Consider the following 15,031-nt stretch of genomic DNA (forward strand, 5'->3'; position numbering starts at 1 on the left):
TTGCTCTAATCAATACGCGTTGATTGTATGTACATTCTCAATTTCCTTAAAATTATTAATTTTTCCAAAATACGCAAAATTATTTTTTCAACATTTGATGCGATTGAATAAAAATGATGGGCAAGCGTACCTTTCGTTAAGACCAATCAATACGTTACGAATGTCCAAGGATACATCCTGTCTTCCATGGGTTTTTCAAAGTAATTGACATAAGCAACAATCTTGTCGACGGAATCGAGTGACTTATTCTTGACGTAGTGAGGATATCCCTTCCTGAAGATAATGTATGAAGGACTTGAATCTATTAAGTATCTTCTCGCCGTGACATCGTTTCCTTCCAAGTTCATCTCTCCCAGTTTAATATATTTTCCGTGCCTCTGTGTCCTTAATATTCGAGCGGCATCTCGAAAATTTTTCTTTTGCTGAATGCAATGCGAATCGCAATTTCGGTCAGTAAACATGACTAACAAGTAGCGGTTTGTCTTCAAAGCTGCATCGAAGTTCAGATCGTTTAAATGTAGAACGTGAGAACCTTTCCAAATATCATCATCCTCCTCCGATGATTCGCAGGATTCGTCAGATTCTCGAGATTCCCTAGAGTCATCAAGTGATGGAGGTCTACGAGGTGTTAGGTCTTCACTAGAGTTGCGAGTTCCACGAGATTCGTGGGACTCGAGGGACTCGCGAGATGGTAAGGATTCGCGAGATTCGAGGGACTCGCGAGATGGTAAAGATTCACGAGATTCGAGAGACTCGCGAGATGGTAAAGATTCACGAGATTCATCAGACAAATCGTGCAAATGATGATCGGCGTTAATTGTTAATAGAGTCAAGATGAAGAAAAATATACTGATAATCATTTTTGAACCGTTAACTGTGCAGTTGAAACTAAAGTTCAGTTTTATAGCGATGTTAAATTGATTTCATTATACTTTGACATATGGGCTCTAATCTATATCTTGAACCTTCTCCCCACTCAATATAAGCAGAAATAAGTTGCAATTTTTATTGAAATTCATGTCGAACTTGCTTTATCTATGACTGAAGATCTACACGGACGCCATACAGTTCCCTAGCGGTTTTTGTCTGGCCAAATAACAAAACTCTTCAAGCTTGAAATTTCTAGAATCCTTAGCGCCATTTCATGCTAAAATTAGTTTTCAATGTGTTGTATTTCATGAAGTTTCTTATAGGCATTAACAGGAAGAATAGCCAATTCAGATATAAACCGAAATTTTTTATTTAAATCATGGTACAATTAATTACATTTATTATGCAAATTCTTCAATGTTTTTAACAAAAATGGAAACAATTAAGAAAAAATTCAAACAAATATTGATTTTGCTTCTTATGGTCTCAATGGATCATCCACATTAGCTAGTTTATAATCTTCAGTGTTTTGGTACAGCCAATTCATCAAGGAGTCGTAGGTCTTTCCTCCCGTGTATCCCTCGGCGGTTCCGTTTCTAAAAAACTTGAGAGTCGGAGTTCTTAGAATACCATACATCTTTACCACATCCGGATTGTGTTGGGTGTTGATTTCGGCTAGACGGAAGGTGTTAATCGGTGAAATTTCCCTGGCTGTTTGACGGTACTCTTGACGAAAGTTATCACCATCCTGATCCAAAGGACTATAGAACCATACCAACAGGTTTCGGAATCGCGTAATAGCTTGGGCGAAATTGGCGTCGTTCAAAATGTAGATACCATATTCTTTGTCAATGTTGTCCAAAGGGTACGTTGTCTCGGATTGACTGAGTACTGGAACCGCCAGACAAAAAAGGAGACCTAAGCCAAATTTTAACATTTTGGGAGAGTTAAGTAGATCTGTTGACGCTCAAAGAGTCAGCTGGAATAGATGAATTTGAACATCGGCGACCATGCTTTTATACTTGTGATGATCTATGGTGATCTTGATCTCCAGACAAGGGAAAGGGTTGTTGAACGATGAAGTTTGTTTTGTTTTCATAATTTTGTCATTTGCTTGTTGATAAATCTATTTTCCCGTTGTAAGACAACGTGATTATAAATAGCACTAATCAGCAGGCAACGACGTAAATGTCAAAGACCCAATACTGAAAGCCTACTTGAGACATTCGCAACGTTTCTGTGAAACAAGGACCAAAAAACATTGGTTTTCACGCGTTGTTTTAGCACTGGCTTGGCCGTGTAATTAATTATGGACTACGCAATAAGGGTTCATTTCCCCTTCATATTTTGCCAATTGATCATTTAGAAAGACGGCGATATACCAGTGGGCATTGTTTTTAGTTAAACTAACAGATTTGGGCTGACTATGCCATGCAGAAGCTCCTTTTGTATCTAGAGGTTTATTAAACACATTTTCGTGTCCACCTAAGATTTGTGTCCACTTATCGTCGTCGTGAAATAAAACAACTCGATAAAATAAAGTTACTCGCTTATGTATTTATATCTGCGTAGAATTTCAAAATTTTAGCACGCGAAACATCTTAAGATAATTTGTAAGTAAGAAATGTTAATATCTTGAGTCTACGTAAAGGTTTCCGATAAGCGGTAAATATACTGGTTGTTATCTTCGGTAAAATAAATTAAACGGGCGCTTCAACATAGATGCGCTTAAGTTTGCTTACTGCTAATATAGAGTTTAAGAAACATAAAAGCGTTTAACACTTAAGTCGTTTTGTGCTTTAATTTCCTTAAATATAAGAATTTGTAACAAAAACTATGAAGTGTGCCAAACTTGAAGGATCTTACCAGAACTAGACGTTTTCTTGCACATTTTGATATACTTCTTGAACTACGAAATTAAGCGGTTTATATAAGTAAAGGGGCTTCTTCTGATTATTATAGAGCTAAATGTCTCAAAGAATGTTTGTTCCCTGTCATGTTTTTAACAGGATTTTGCCTGAAAACGGGAACGTTTGCGAGTTAGGGGCAACTTTTACACCATATTTATATTTGGTGTTTACATCTATTGGTTCTGCCTCACGTAAGCGTTTTTGTTTAGACCATTCCCATATAACTCTTAGGGAAATACATAAGGGTAAAACTTTGCCTTCCATCTCGCTTTTTGGCGCCTGATCTGTAGACCTTTTTTGCATCGAAAAGGTCTATAGTAAGGGCCTTTAGATGTCTTTTCATTTCCATAAAAAACTATATATTTCCACAAAAATTTATTTTATTAACTCTATCATTTATTTCAATACAGCATATGGAGTAAACGTGTAATAAGTATTATTCCATTTATTTTAAGGCTTGTATGTGTGCATTTGTTCCTTCAACCATTGAATAATGTCGTGGGCATTAGCATATCCAGTATAAGCTCTGGGTTGACCATGCACGAAGAGGTAGACAGTGGGGTAGCTTGAAATATGGTATCTCGCCACCAGACCAGGGTTGTGCTCTCCATCGACCTTAGCGACTTTCAGATTAGGATGAAAGGGGGTTGTACGTCGTTCCACTTCCTCTAGAGCGTCCTCGACGGCGCGGGAAGAGTGGGAATGAGGCGAGTAAAACAGAACCAGGACGTAACGATAGTTCCTCAAGGCCCTGTCAAAGTGTTGCTCCGTCAAGTAATAGAGTCCCCTTCCCTGTAACGGTCCAGGTTGCCAGACAACACTAACTACATCGTACCCTACATTGCAATAAACAACGGCGTAGAGCAAAGAGAAGGCTAAGGCTAGCTTAAACATTGTTGGCTTTCTGGTATTCAGATCTTGTTCCGCCGTTAGTTCCGTAGATGAACTGTTGAAATCGAGTTGGCTTCTAGCCTATTTATACTCTATTCCAATCTATCAAAGAATAAAGTCTAGACGTGCTAATAATCAGTTTTACACGTAGTCGATTAGTAGTGATAGCTATACATATAGACATGGATCCAAGATGGGCGCCGCCACCAAGAACGTATCAACATATCAGTCGAGTATGTTTTGGTTAATCGAAAGTTTCTGGAAATCTTGATTTAGAAACCTGGGAACACTTTTGGAAAAGTTTTATTTTGAAATATCTTTGTTATTGCTTTTTGAAATAGGGTTAAATATTGTTTTCCCTTTTCTGTGTCTATGGGTAGCATGGGTAGCACTCCATCGTAACAGGGATTTTCTTAACTTCTAAGAGCTTCAAGTTCAAAGTTCACAGTTGTTTAGATTTTCTTTTTTTTCTTTTTTCGTATTTAAATCTCGTTTATACGTGCGCAGAAGTAATTTCATCAAATGCCCACTATATGATATCTACACTGCCGCATCGAGTATAGTTTTCTTCCAGAAAACATTGCAGAATTTTAGCAGAGTAGCTTCCCTCCCCTTTAGGCCTCTCCCGTTTATTTTGCAAGAAAATTCTGACCCATTTTTACAGCCAATGTTCTCATGTTACTACTCCATAGAAATTTTAAGTAAATGCAAGACCAGATTTTGTACTTGGTTTCCACTCCGTTTTTTTAACAACTGTGTGTATTGATTGACAACCCATTATTATATACCTTAATTTATTTATTTTTGTCATTTAGAGTACATATGAAATAATAGAAATGCTTGTAAACTACTTATAATAATTAATTAATTATTATACTAAATAATTTTTAATTCATAATAGTTGAAAATTTTGAGTGTTTTAATCTCTGAGAATTTCCCTGAGCCATTTTTCCATACTGTCCAATCTGGTCTGACCATTGTATATCTTCGGGTGACCTTTACCCCATCGCTCAGTAAACAGAACGAGTTTGGGGAAGATGTGAATCCTGAGTCTTTCGGCTATTTTTGGATACTTTTCGTTGTCCAACCGACCTGTAAATTGATTTTTGGTATTAATCAGAAACGAAGAACTAAAACAGATAACGAAAAGAGCTCTCCCCAATTAGGCCTATATCTATTCAATAAATTATCTATGCTCTACCATATTCTTTAGAACTGTTAAATAAACTTGAGTTAAGTTTACAAGAAGTATATTTAGGCCAGAAAATCTCAAGTTTAGCACTTTTGGGGAGAATTATATGAAGGCTAGTTAAGAATTGGCGAAAACATTACGTTATCCGTGGTTCAATACAAGCGCGGGAAAGCACCTGCATTTGAATCTCTGCATTCTTGCACGCGCAAGTTTAATCTACGAAAATTTGCCATGTGGCAACTAGGCTAAAAATTCAACAGGTCATGCCATAATTACCAAATTTGAGATCAGGATGACTTTCCTCCATTCTCTTAGCCAGATCTGGAAGCATTGTGTCGTATTCCTCGTTATGACCCGATCTAACTTTGTGAAACAGAATCAGGGCATTGCGGTTGTCCCTGAGGAACCTGTCGAATTTCTCGTCATCCAATTCTTCAATACGAGAATCCGAGTCTCTTTCCTTGCCAGAGACAAAGAGTACCGCCGCTACTAGTAGAATTACGATTAAACGCAACATGGTAATAAATCGAACGGTTGATTGTGAACTAGATGCACACTGAAAGGGCTGAGTTATGATTTAGTGCCTTTTATACCCCACCCGTGAGACCAGTTTCAAAATGGATTCAAAAACACAAAAACAACCACTCCGGAAAAATTTGATATTTCCCAGATAATTTTGTTTTTAAATTAAACTTAATATATGGTTGTTTTCCAAACCCTATATTAAATAAGTATGGGTCTGTCGTACTTGCGTAAAGACGTTTATGCGACATCTTCCTTTAAAAGTTACAACTGTCCTACTGTTAAGGGTAGAGATGTAAGCTGCGGACGAAGCTACCCTCTACCTTTTTAATTAATTAGGCGTCGTAATAGCTAATGACCTTGGCACCCATACTTATGGAGATTATCAAGCATGTTTATGGTAATGTTTTGATAAAAGTCTAGACAATAAAATATTCTAGAAGGATATTTTCTGATTAGTCAGATGCTCAAGCTTAAGATTAGCACAGATGCGTATTTATTTACTGTATAATTTAGTTAAAATATCATGGAATTCAATCAGGAACCTTTAAATTATAGTTGGCAATGGAAGAAAACATTATACAAACCATGAATTCATATCTTTACTTGAAATGAACAATTTTCCCTAAACCTCTGATCCAAAAGGGTGCAGTCTGTAGCTCCCCAAAAATTCTGCGCTTTCGGTTCAGTGGTGACGAATACACAAAGCTAATCATTGTACCCCATATATCCCACGTTAATTTCTATGCTGGGTTTTCTGGGCCGGGCTTGAGTACAATCCGTTACGGGTCATAATCCTAATTGCTCTTCCCACAAATTCCGCCAAGATACGTTGAGTGAAAATGGCTACGCATTTATTCCTATTAGCCGCATGCATTCCTTGTATGGTCTATATAGAAAAATTACGCCAGTATTTTTAAGTTTTTCTTTTCAATTATTTATTTTCCAAACAGTACATAGTTGATGAAAAATTGCACATTTTAGACATCCTCCTCAATTTTCTGGTTGATCCAGCTGACCATATTTCGAAGGGTTTGTGGTCCAGAGTACGGCACCGGATTTCGACCTCTTTTGAACAATAAAATAGTCGGGTATTCTCGAATGTGATACTTAACGGCCAATTCTTGATTCGTGAAGCATTCCACTTGCCCCATTTTAATGTAATTTGGATGGGTTCGATTTAGCATATGGGCGGCTGACGAAAAGGTCCTTCTGACGTCGGTGCAACAAGAGTACGTGTGGAAAAGAACCATGACGTAACATGACAATTGCTCGATCAATGTTTCGAAATTTTCGGTTGTTAATTCGATGACTGGATCTTCGTCGTAATTCCCCAATTCGTCCACGCACTGAGTGCCTATAAACGATAGTAATATAAGCAACGTGACTATAACATTCTTCGCTATCATTTTGAGTGACGATGTGGTTCTGTAATTGCGCGGGCTTGAACTGATTTAAACTTTATTAGTCCATTGATTTTTTTATTCTACTCCGTTGATAAGGCGACATGGATTTAGTTTATCGCGTATGAGCTACCGCGTTCAAAGCTAGATGGGTGCTTTTTCTTCGTAAAGCTCGTTTGAAGGTATTTCCCAATCCACAGCTTTACTCTCTTATTAGCTTTAAGAAGTTGAATGAACTGTAGAAATATGGTGCGAAACAGTTTTTCTAAACTTAACAATTTTTATCTAAATACTGACATATATTAAGGAAGAACCAATCACAAATTTTGCTTGAAATGTTTTAAGTTTTTAAAAAGGCAATAATGATACAACGCTCTCTCTGAAAAGGCCAAACAAACGAAAAACACTTTTCAAGAAGTAATATTCTGATATTTTCAAGTACCAAGGAATACAAGAAATGGCTTTTAGTTTCATACATGGGGCTATGGTATATTTTATCTATATTTCCGTTGCCTACGTTAATCAAGGCCTGTGCGCGGCGCCGATTTTTATTTTTCGTTTGGCAATTTAAGTTGCCAAAATCTCTCACCTGAGGCGCTATTAGCTGGACTTGAATAATTTTAAATGTTCATTTTCTCGCGCTTGGAATTTGAAATGTTCATTTTTCGCGCTTGGAATTTGAAATGTTCATTTTTCGCGCTTGAATTTTTAAATACTCATTTTCACACGCGTTTCTTAAAAGTGGGCCCTTCGAAACTACCGCGCACAGGCCTTGATTAACGTGGGCAACGATATTTCAAAGGTCGAATAGAACCATCTTGAGCATAGCATGACCATATCATTAAATTTTATTTAAACTTTCAAATACATTTTTTTTAATTTTGGTTTTCAAGAACAGTAAAATTGTATTAGTATTTTTTTTGGCATGACATCTGTGTAATTAGGCGGCAAAGGCCCAATCTTTGGGTTCCCCCAATGAGAAGAACTTGAAGGTAGGGAATGACGTTACGTCATACTTCTTGGCCAGATTAGGATAGAGACTAGCGTCCAACATGGCCATCTTAAGATCGAATTTTTCTTTCTTCAATATCTTGGCTGTTTCTTTAAATTCCGAGGTGATCTTGGTGCAAGCAGGTTCGCATTCTGAACTGTAAAAGTACACTAAAACGTTATGATTTAGTTGGATCATTTTTGCAAAGTTATTTTCGGTTAATTGGTACAATCCATCTTTGTCCTTGGGTTTCCCATAACCCAAGGATATCAGAACGATAACGAAAAAATACACAGAAAATGCACCGAACACCCTCATATTTGAAAGAAAATAATGATTTCAAAATCCTGTCGCTTACATTTTTTTATATGGGAAGGGTTTTATATCCAATATTTAAATCAATTGACCTATGTTCTATATTTTTTAAGTACTCTTGAGGAAAAAGAAAACTTTAGAGTTTCAAACCTTGCAAAATCATGCCAAAGATCACGGTACAAATTTCGTTACTGAAGGAAATTATTAAATTGCTAACGTATACGCTCTTTTGAAACAGATAGTATCATCCTTTAATTATACTAATCACTTAGTTGCAGTTGTTTAAAAGAAAGGATCAGTACATATTTTCTTTTCTAATCGAAATATTGAATAAATCAAATTTGAACCGTGGAATTGAATCTACAATAGTCAAGAAGATAACAGAAACTAAGTTTAATTGTAGGGCCTAACGTCTTTAATCAGACTATTGGCTTACCAATCGCAGTCCCCATACAACATTACGACAGTTTTTAATTCACGAAGAGCTAGGCCTAACGCGCAGGGTGCAGTAATGTTTTTATAATTTTACATTGGTATGTGTGAACAGAGAACTCCATGCGGTAAAATCATATTCAATAAGTTTATTCAAAAGTAAATGCAAATTTTTACATATTCTTCATTACAAACGGATAGAACTTAATTTATAAACCACCTGTTTCCGTTGCATTGCCAGGATCTGATTCCGCATCTATCTTTTCCCTATCTTTCTTTTCCTTATGTTCTTTCATACTCTTGTAAAGTATTTCTTTAAACGTGTTGTAATCCGGCTCTACCTCTTCGAAATGTTTCTGCTGTTCTCCATTGATAAACCATAGAAATCCTGGTGGCTCGTAAACTCCGAATTTTTCCCAGTACTTTTTATCTTCGTGATAGTCCAGTCTACCTATTCTGGCATCGTACTCGCTGTCTGCCATGTCCTTCGCTAACGTCCGTGCATTATCGTCCACCATGGGTCGCAATGGGTGATCCATTTCAACAATGTAAATCATAAGATATTCGTATTTTGCCAAGGCCTTATCGAGATTATTTTTGTTTAAAGAAAGAATTCCGCTACTCTTTTTAACCTTTTCCGAATTGACAAATACTTCGTTGAAAAGTATTACAGCAAACGCTGTTAAGAACAGTATCACCTTCATCTTGCAGTTTTTGAGATACAATGAATGTTTCTTCTTGTTAACACTTTATATTTATCGCGTAATTAAGAGATTGTTAATTTATTTCTTTAATTGCGTGATTATTTCGAATGGGTTTTTTTTAAATGTATATAAACAACACGTCATGAATATAATGAAGGTCCAAGAAACATTACGTAAGACCCTAGTATACATTGACGGTAGAATTGAGATACAATTATTGATTGGCCATATTTAAAATGTGCGAGGTGTTGATTTTCGATTTGGACTTAATTGAAAAACTTTGAACCAAACGAATTTTATTAGCACTTAGTATATTAAAGTTAATGCTGATTAGGTAAATAAATAAAATGCTGAGATTACGGTACTGAAGTTCACAAAGAAACAAATTTCATATTTTCAATCACTGACGTCATGCAGTCACTTCATAATTAATTCTAATTTCATTTTTAAATTATTATCAATTATATGATACAATTTAGGCCGTACAAATAGAATGGCAGTTTTGTTTATAGTTATTTAAATACATACGTCAGTCGCTTAATAATTACATCTAATTTAATTTATAAATTTAAATTTTAAATTAATATCAAAGATTATGATACAATTTAGGGCGTACAAACGAAATGGCAGTTTGTTTATAGTTTTGTCATTGCTTTTAACCACTCTTTAATGCTTGGAGCCCGTCTTCCACCGGTGTAGTCCTTAACTTCCCCTTTATCGAAGAACTTAAAGGCCGGATGAACTCCAATATCATACTTATTGTCCAAATTATGGTATATGCTACCGTCTACCATTGCTAACTTTACGTCAGATTTTTCTTTCTCTAATTCACGCCCAGCTTGATGAAATTCCGTGGTTACATTTGCGCAACGATTGCATTCTTCATCGTAAAAATACACCAGGACGTGTCGATTCTCATTGATCATTTGTTCGAAGCTTTCCTCGGTTAGATGGTAAACTCCTTCTACTTTAGTTAGAGAAACACGCAGCTGGCATACTTTGATGATCAAGACAGTAACCAAGACAAAAAATAGTATTTTATACATTTTTCTCAAAGAATGTAGCGCAGTTTGATATGTACTGACGATGTTTGAAACGTAAAATGGTCTTTTTATACTTGGGGTTTTTTTTAAGTGCTTATTACTTTACTTAAATATAATCGAACTATGAATATTCCCATTGAGATAAAAATAAAAGGACTTAATTTTAAATTTTCCATAACAATGAGGAAAAAACAAATGGGCTTAAGAATCCCCACAGTACTTTAGTAAGGTTACTTCACTCGTTTCTGACCTCTATACCGATGTTTTTTTCTTTAAAAGTTACGGTATATCCACTTGACACGCAATATTTAAAACTGGCAAAACGCCCCCACAGTAACCCGATGATCCAATCACATCTTTCCTTTGCGTATACCACGTGACGTTTGACGTCTTCAAAGAGAAAATAGGGGGGGCGTAAAAAGGGGGTCGATTTAAAATAAGACAAAAAGAAGACTCTACGTGTCATTAAGATGTATGTGCCCTTTCAAAGGAGTGATTTGCCGCATTTCGTTCACTAAAACGTCTTTATCTTAGCTCTCTCCCCAACCATTTCGACCCACCGAACCTTTTAAACATTCGCGACAACTTAAGCTCTAACTTAAGTCAAGAGTGCATGTGAAAGTAGAAAGTACGTGTTCCTTATTTTGCAGTGCATTTCATGTTTCACACGTTAGGAACACTGTAAAATATCTATTAAATTTTCCATCCCAAGAGCGAGACACTATGCTTATATTCTTGATCATAGACCATTCCATCATTGAGATGGGTGAAGAGAACTTTACAGGGCGTAGGAGTGCGTCAAGAAGCACCGCTAGAGGCAGTGCGAGTTGGCTCGCCTCCCGCGTGGAGTGAACTCTGATTCCATCTGGCGTTGCCACTTGGCGACTCCAAAGGGACACTTCCGCCCCTACGCGTTGGTTTCTCTTCAAGTCATTACAGGAATGGTCTATTGAAGACGTGAACGGTGGATACCCAGTAGTACTTTCCAACTTTTACGCACTCTTGATAAACTGTACTTCGTGAGTCATGCCTTATATTTCGGTAGGCATATAAGCAGGATAATCTGACGTTCAAGGAACAAGATTTCCTTCCAAAACTTCCAAAATACGAGGGCAATTCTTAAGATGGACTATTTATAAGGTTGGGAGGTTTCCTTAGTTTTTTTTCGCTAGGCCTTGGTCGGATAGCTTAAACTGTAATTACCTGTCGGGCCTGAAGTCAGGCCTTTTTTACAGCGCTTAATATGGATTGGCTTGTATGGCTTTTGCCTATGGGAAGCAATTTTATCCAGAACTTTTACCTTCTATCCTAAACTGGTTCGCTTTTTAAAGCTGGCATGGTACTGCATGCTCCGGACGCTTCGTCGATTTTTCTTTGGATACGCTCCATTTGTGACGTTTCTGTCTAGAGTTCTGCATGGCATGGGGAATATTTTTCCCGCCGTTTCTAGATTGAAGTACCTATAGCAGATTCTTTTTCGAGTTCTTGTAAAAAAGAAAGAACTTAAAAGGTTAAAGAGAAACCGTTACGTATTTTTGGAGTACTTAATAAAGATGAACCGCGCGAGTTTCACTTTCATAGCGGTTGTCCCTAAAGGGAACTCGAGGGATAGGTGATTTTTAAAATATTTAAACATCATATTTATGGGAATGTTTGGAATTATGCCTCCTTGTTCATCCATAATCATTGCATCGTCATGGAAGTTTTCAACCTACCTAGATAAAGATAAGGTGTTTGAAATTCTTAGTTTCGATTTCTATAAGTTCCTATTTAGACGCTTGAAAGAATCAATTATGTAAAATTTTAACGGTACACGAAGTACTTAACTACATTTTCCCATAACTGCATGCGTATTGGTTCATAGAGATAAAATAGAGCTTATAGATCAACTACCTTACAAAATTAGTTTTCAGTATAGTAGATAAATAAGATAAAATTTTTCTTCAGTGAGTTAGCGAATTTGACAAATATATATTTATAGATAATAACGAGCGAAACCTAATCGAGCCGTAATCTTTTAATACGATCTAATTACCAATCCATTCGATCAAAATTTCGGGGTTTTTAAACTCGTAGCGCTCATTGATGTTGCGAGTTACGCAAGCGTGAGTCTGCCAAAAATAAAAACCTATAGAGGGTATATATTCCACCTACGTACTTGTACACAAAGATACATACATCAGTTACATCAACGATATATATACTGTATAGGGATCATCCCCCAGTCCTAATGTGTCTCCCTAAACTGAACTGAAAATCTTGGGAATTTGAAATCGTTTGAGTGGAAAATAGTATTTAATGACCTCCGTCTTCTGTTCTTTACGTTTTTCCAGAGTGATACCATACGATGCCATGGGCTTTGCTTCCAGCGGGATCCGGATAGTTGGAAGGGGGGGGGAGACAGATAATATAGATTCCTTTTTTGATGTGGGTGTGTATGGGGACGGAAGTAGATTAACAAAAAGCTACCAAAGAATATTCTTTCAAGTTGTGACTAAGATTTCATTTATCGTCAGTTCATAAGATATGTTCCATAAGTTTGTCACTGGTTACAAACTGGAGCTTGTCATGAAGTGACGTAGGTCATAGATTCAAGCTAAAGCGACGCCTGGTGAGACGCTACCAAAGGCTTAGTATAGACTATGTAGGAGGATGGACTACAATTTATCTGAGTGCAGTCAATTCTCGATTGTCGTTCTCGAACTAGCTCTCAGTAAGTCTCAGACATTACCAAGTATGGAAATGGTCATACTTAAGGAACACATCTTATAAACTTATGATTTTATCTGCCAATTTTCAGCGTAATACACAAATTTATGAATTTTTATTTAAATCAACTTGAAGTTGTAAAGCTGATATTGGGTTATCATAAGAAAGCTTCCAAATATTTTAAACAGATTTTTCTCTCAGGCCCAAAATGTATATTTCGCTCTCTTCTGAAACTAGGGATGCCTAGTTTTATTTCGAAATTAGTTCAAGATTGATAACCTCATTTTAATGTTCATCGGAGTGATTCTCCGTATACTCTTCTTCTTCTCGTATAGGTTATTTTTTTTTATCTTCTTTATTTCTTTCTCTTTTTGGGAGTTTGTAGCTTCGGAGGTCGACTGGGTGTCCCGCCACCCCACACTTAATGGCGTTTTGAAGTTTAAATTGGGCGAGGGGTCCCCAGAATTTCGCTTATACCCTCCTCCCATATATCCCCCCACTTTTTTACAACAATCTTTTTTTTTTCTCCGCCGCTCTCTTAAAGAGTGACATTGGATTCCATCTTCCACCCACCCCCTCCCTCTCCCCGCTACATTGCAGCGCGTAGTTCTGGCTGGATATTCGACTATTTTGGCCCTACAAATATTTGCTTTCATTTATAAGGGGTTTATTGTCTTTCGGTTTATGTCTGTTTACAATGTCACCGAACTTCAAAAAAAGTATTTGTTAAAACATTGAAAAGCGACATCAGAGAAATTCCCCAATCTTAAAATTAACGGAAAACTTTTATTTTGATAAGCCTTAAACACAAAAGAAAAATAAATAAACAAATATATTTAATCTTATCAAAAAAATTAAAAAAATTAAAATGGTGTACACTTTAAATTGTAAATATGACCAGGAAACACCTTGAAATAATCTAGCAATGGCCTTTTCTCGCACTTTGCACTGCTTTCAATTATATAGCTTATCTGCCAACTCGCAAATACCAATGTTGGTCTTTGATTCCAAATATTACCCAACTATTTTAACGCGACTACTTGTAACTCTCATCCGTCTCCTCTAAAGAGTGCGTTTTATAAAGTAACGCTTTCCAACGATACTTTAAAGCCTGACTGAGAAAAAACCATAAGGGAAACCCATTTCGACCCCCAACGTTTCCCCCTCATCGTACCGTACTTATTGTTTGGGGGATAATCACTTTGGACCTTTTTTTTGTCTCTTTTTAAGCTTTGTTAAACTTAACCTTCGCCCATCACCCCACCCTTCTTAAGAGGAGTCCGAGAGAGTGAAACTCTCGCTCGAATGGATTTTAAAGCGCAAAAAGGTCTCCCTTTCCCGGGGACCTACCAACCAAATGTGACCGGAAATGACGCTATTTATTGGGGGAAAGAAGGAGGGCCGCGTTCCAAAATCACCTTTAATGATGCAATTGCATTTTATGGCAGAGAAGCAATTGGGGATGGTCTGGGACACATCTATGATTGCGCTTGGACCATATACAGGCGCATCTCGGAAGTTATGAAATTCTACATTCTCCCGGAACTAAGTACATGGTAGTCTGTACAATGCTGCTATAGTTTACACATGGAGGGTTCATACCATTTACACCAGGAGGCCAGGCTACCAGGAGGACAGAAATCCGGCTTCTTTTGTCCGCCAGGTAGCCTGGCCTTCTGGTGTAAATGGTATGAATCCGGCCTCCATGTGTGTAAACTATCTAAAGTACCAATTTATGGTGGAGATTTCTTCGGGTTTATCAACTTCTTACGATGTTACTATCTTTTGCGATTTTGGGGAAGAAAAAGTCTCCGAGTTTTTGTTCTCCTTGCTATTTTATTTGAATCGGTTTCGCTTTTTTCCGTATTTAGGGGAAACTTTACCGTGCTTTATCGGACTCGTTTTAAAACAATTTAAGTTCTAGCTTCCTAGTTGCATTTCTGTTCTTCCGCAGTTGTTTAAATCGACTTAAAATGGTTCGACTCTTCCGTTTCCGATACTAGAAAATGATGTTTAAGGATAATCTCTAGTAGTTAAATGATAGAAAAG

General features: G+C 36.9%; 3 protein-coding genes across 4 annotated transcripts in view; 1 reads left to right on the forward strand and 2 right to left on the reverse strand.

Annotated features, from left to right (window-relative positions):
* Positions 1–15,031, forward strand: part of LOC149623486 (protein slit-like) — a 327,465-nt gene that overhangs the window by 88,017 nt on the left and 224,417 nt on the right. The gene's annotated exons all lie outside the window — the stretch shown is intronic.
* On the reverse strand, positions 1,217–6,482 carry LOC149623491 (protein disulfide-isomerase 2-like). Its single transcript, XM_089852493.1, has 3 exons — positions 6,342–6,482; positions 5,140–6,274; positions 1,217–4,763 (listed from the first exon to the last, which is right to left on the reverse strand). Exons 2-3 carry the CDS (start codon positions 5,378–5,380, stop codon positions 4,591–4,593), a joined length of 414 nt encoding a protein of 137 aa, XP_089708619.1. The 5' UTR covers positions 5,381–6,274; positions 6,342–6,482; the 3' UTR covers positions 1,217–4,590.
* LOC149623492 (protein disulfide-isomerase-like) lies at positions 1,349–2,761 on the reverse strand. Its single transcript, XM_089853292.1, has 2 exons — positions 2,737–2,761; positions 1,349–1,761 (listed from the first exon to the last, which is right to left on the reverse strand). The coding sequence occupies exons 1-2, from the start codon at positions 2,759–2,761 to the stop codon at positions 1,349–1,351; spliced, it is 438 nt and encodes a 145-aa protein (XP_089709418.1).

This window comes from Phalangium opilio, unplaced genomic scaffold (genome assembly GCF_054372755.1).
Source record: "Phalangium opilio isolate 3A_F unplaced genomic scaffold, DU_Popi_V2 ptg000113l_1, whole genome shotgun sequence".
NCBI classification, from domain to species: Eukaryota; Metazoa; Arthropoda; class Arachnida; order Opiliones; family Phalangiidae; genus Phalangium; species Phalangium opilio.

What these genes read in the sequence shown, in the direction of transcription:
- LOC149623491 (XM_089852493.1), bottom strand. Translation starts at nt 5,380, where the DNA reads ATGTTGCGTTTAATCGTAATTCTACTAGTAGCGGCGGTACTCTTTGTC. An exon ending in TCATCCTGATCTCAAATTTG is followed by an intron (nt 4,764 to 5,139) that starts GTAATTATGGCA and finishes ATCAATTTACAG; the next exon opens with GTCGGTTGGACAACGAAAAG.
- LOC149623492 (XM_089853292.1), bottom strand. Translation starts at nt 2,761, where the DNA reads ATGTGCAAGAAAACGTCTAGTTCTG. An exon ending in CAAGAAAACGTCTAGTTCTG is followed by an intron (nt 1,762 to 2,736) that starts GTAAGATCCTTC and finishes TGGCGGTTCCAG; the next exon opens with TACTCAGTCAATCCGAGACA.